This window comes from Calidris pugnax, unplaced genomic scaffold (genome assembly GCF_001431845.1).
Source record: "Calidris pugnax isolate Ruff unplaced genomic scaffold, ASM143184v1 scaffold272, whole genome shotgun sequence".
Classification (NCBI taxonomy): Eukaryota; Metazoa; Chordata; class Aves; order Charadriiformes; family Scolopacidae; genus Calidris; species Calidris pugnax.
Genome location: NW_015091016.1, coordinates 817,995 through 821,064, shown reverse-complemented (window position 1 = coordinate 821,064; position 3,070 = coordinate 817,995). Strand labels below are relative to the sequence as shown.

Below are 3,070 nucleotides of genomic sequence, written 5' to 3'. Positions count from 1 at the left end.
GGGGTGGGGTGCAGCACCCTTGGGTGCCGGGTCTCACCCGGAGGCAGGCGCCGCGGTGCAGGTAAGTGCCGGGGGGGCAGTGACAGCCCTCGGGGCAGCCCCCCCAGACGCAGCCCACCCGCCCGGCCACGTGGGCGCAGCTGTAGGGGCACCCCTCGTCCCGCTGGCACTCGCGGTACAGCCGCCCCGCCGGGCACCCCGCCTCTGCGCCAACACCCCCCGCACCCCAATCAGCACCCGGGGCTGTGGGGCAGCCTATGGGGCAGGGCTGCCCCACAGCCAGCCTCTGGGGCAGCCCCGGGGCGGAGGTAGAGGGCAGGGCTGCCCCATAGCAGAGGTGTGGGGAAGGGGCTGTGGGGAAGGGGTATGGGGCAGGACTAAGGGATAGGCCTATAGGGCAGGGCTATGGGGCAGGACTAAGGGATAAGGCTATAGAGCAAGGATGTGGGGCAGGGCTATGGGGCAGGACTAAGGGATAGGGCTATGGGGCAGGGCTAAGGAATAGGGCTATGGGGCAGGGCTATGGGGCAGGGCAGTGGGTCAGGGCAATGAAGTGGGGCAATAGGGCAGGACTAAGAGATAGGGCTATGGGGTAGGGCAGGACCAAGGGATAGGGCTATATAGGGCAGGGCAGTGGGGCTGGTTATGGGACAGGGCTGGGGGACAGGGCAATGGGACAGGGCTAAGGAATAGGGCTGTGGGGCAGGGCTGTGGGGCTGGGCTATGGGGCAGGACTGAGGGACAGGGATATAGGACAGGGCTAAGGAATAGGGCTATAGGGCTATAGGGCTATGGGGCAGCGCTATGGGGCAGGGCCGGGACTCACCCCGGCACACCTGGGTGTTGCACATCTGGCTCTGCAGGGCCAGCCCCGGGCACGGGGGGTGGTGGCACCGCCGCCGGCGCAGCCGCTCGCCCCCACCGCAGGACACGCCGCAGGGCCCCCACGGCGACCACGCGCCCCACGGCTCCTCTGCGGGCACGGGAGGGCACCGTGGGGCAGCACGGAGCCGGGGCAGGGGGGGCCTCGGCCTCGCCGGGGGCTTTAGCCGGGGCTGCACCGGTGCCAACACCACCCCAAACCCAGAACCCCCGGGAAACTGCCCCGAGGGGGGGGTCTGCTGTGCCCACTGTGTCACCCCACAGCATGGCACCCACCCTGGGGGCACCCGCTCCATGGACACCCAGCCCCAAGGACACCCACCCCCGGAGACACCCACCTTGAAGACACCCAGCTCCAAGGAGAGCCATCATAGGGACACCCACCCCAGGGACACCCACCTTGAGGGCACCCCACTCCATGGACACCCAACCCCAAGGACACCCACCCCAGCGGACGCCCACCTTGAGGACACCCAACTCCAAGGAGAGCCATCATGGGGGCACCCACCTCAGGGACACCCACCCTGGAGGGACCCAACCCCATGTAGAGCCATCACGGGGACACCCAACTTGAGGGCACCCACCTTGAGGGCATCCACTCCATGGACACCCAGCCCCAAGGACACCCACCCGGGGAACACTCACCTTGAGGACGCCCAACCCCAAGAAGAGCCATCATGGGGACACCAACCCCAAGGGACACCCACCTTGAGGGCACCCACTCCGTGGACACCCAGCCCCAAGGACACCCACCCCAGGGGACACCCGCTTTGAAGACACCCAACCCAAGGAGAGCCATCATGGGGGCACCCAACCCTGAGGACAGCCACCTTGAGGACATCCAACCCCAAGGAGAGCCATCATGGGGGACCCACCTCAGGGACACCCACCCTGGAGGGACCCAACCCCATGTAGAGCCATCATGGGGACACCCACCTCCGGGGACACCCACCTAGGGCAGGGCTATGGGGCAGGACTAAGGGATAAGGCTATAGAGTAGGGCTATAGGGCAGGGCTATGGGGCAGGACTAAGGGATAGGGCTATAGGGCAGGGCTATGGGGCAGAGCAGTGGGGCCAGGGCAATGAAGTGGGGTAATAGGGCAGGACTAAGAGATAGGGCTATGGGGCATGGCTATTGAGTGGGGCAGTGGGGCAGGACTCAGGGATAGGGTTATAGGGCAGGGCTATGGGGCAGGGGGCACCCACCTCAGGGACACCCACCCTGGAGGGACCCAACCCCATGTAGAGCCATCACGGGGACACCCAACTTGAGGGCACCCACCTTGAGGGCATCCACTCCATGGACACCCAGCCCCAAGGACACCCACCCGGGGAACACTCACCTTGAGGACGCCCAACCCCAAGAAGAGCCATCATGGGGACACCAACCCCAAGGGACACCCACCTTGAGGGCACCCACTCCGTGGACACCCAGCCCCAAGGACACCCACCCCAGGGGACACCCGCTTTGAAGACACCCAACCCAAGGAGAGCCATCATGGGGGCACCCAACCCTGAGGACAGCCACCTTGAGGACATCCAACCCCAAGGAGAGCCATCATGGGGGACCCACCTCAGGGACACCCACCCTGGAGGGACCCAACCCCATGTAGAGCCATCACGGGGACACCCAACTTGAGGGCACCCACCTTGAGGGCATCCACTCCATGGACACCCAGCCCCAAGGACACCCACCCCCGGAGACACCCACCTTGAAGACACCCAGCTCCAAGGAGAGCCATCATAGGGACACCCACCCCAGGGACACCCACCTTGAGGGCACCCCACTCCATGGACACCCAACCCCAAGGACACCCACCCAGGGGACACCCACCCCCAAGGACAGCCATCATGGGGACACCCAACCCCAAGGAGACCCATCATAGAGACGCCCACCCCGGCAGCACCCACCCTGGGGGCACCCACACACGAGTGATGGACCTCTCATGGGCACCCCAGGACCCCCCACCCAACCCCAGCCCCACCACGGCCGGTACCTGGGCAGGGTTCGGTGCCACACACCATCACCCCGGCGGTGCAGGTGCTGCAAGAGATGGGGGGGCAGGTCAGTGTGGGTGGTGGGACCCTGGTGGGGACCCCCGGGTGGCACCGGGGTGACCTCAGCCCCACCAGTTGTTGCAGGCGTCGATGGCGGTGGTGTCCCCGGGCTGGTAGAGGTGGCCCCGG

General features: G+C 66.6%; 1 protein-coding gene across 1 annotated transcript in view; it reads right to left on the bottom strand.

The window, feature by feature from the left end:
* The window catches only part of SSPO (SCO-spondin), a 54,204-nt gene that overhangs the window by 15,705 nt on the left and 35,429 nt on the right, over positions 1-3,070 (bottom strand). The window contains exons 45-48 of the mRNA XM_014955736.1: positions 3,014-3,068; positions 2,881-2,927; positions 827-973; positions 18-204 (exon numbers count right to left, since the gene is read on the bottom strand). Coding sequence (XP_014811222.1) covers positions 18-204; positions 827-973; positions 2,881-2,927; positions 3,014-3,068 — 436 coding nt within the window. The remainder of the gene's footprint in view (positions 1-17; positions 205-826; positions 974-2,880; positions 2,928-3,013; positions 3,069-3,070) is intronic.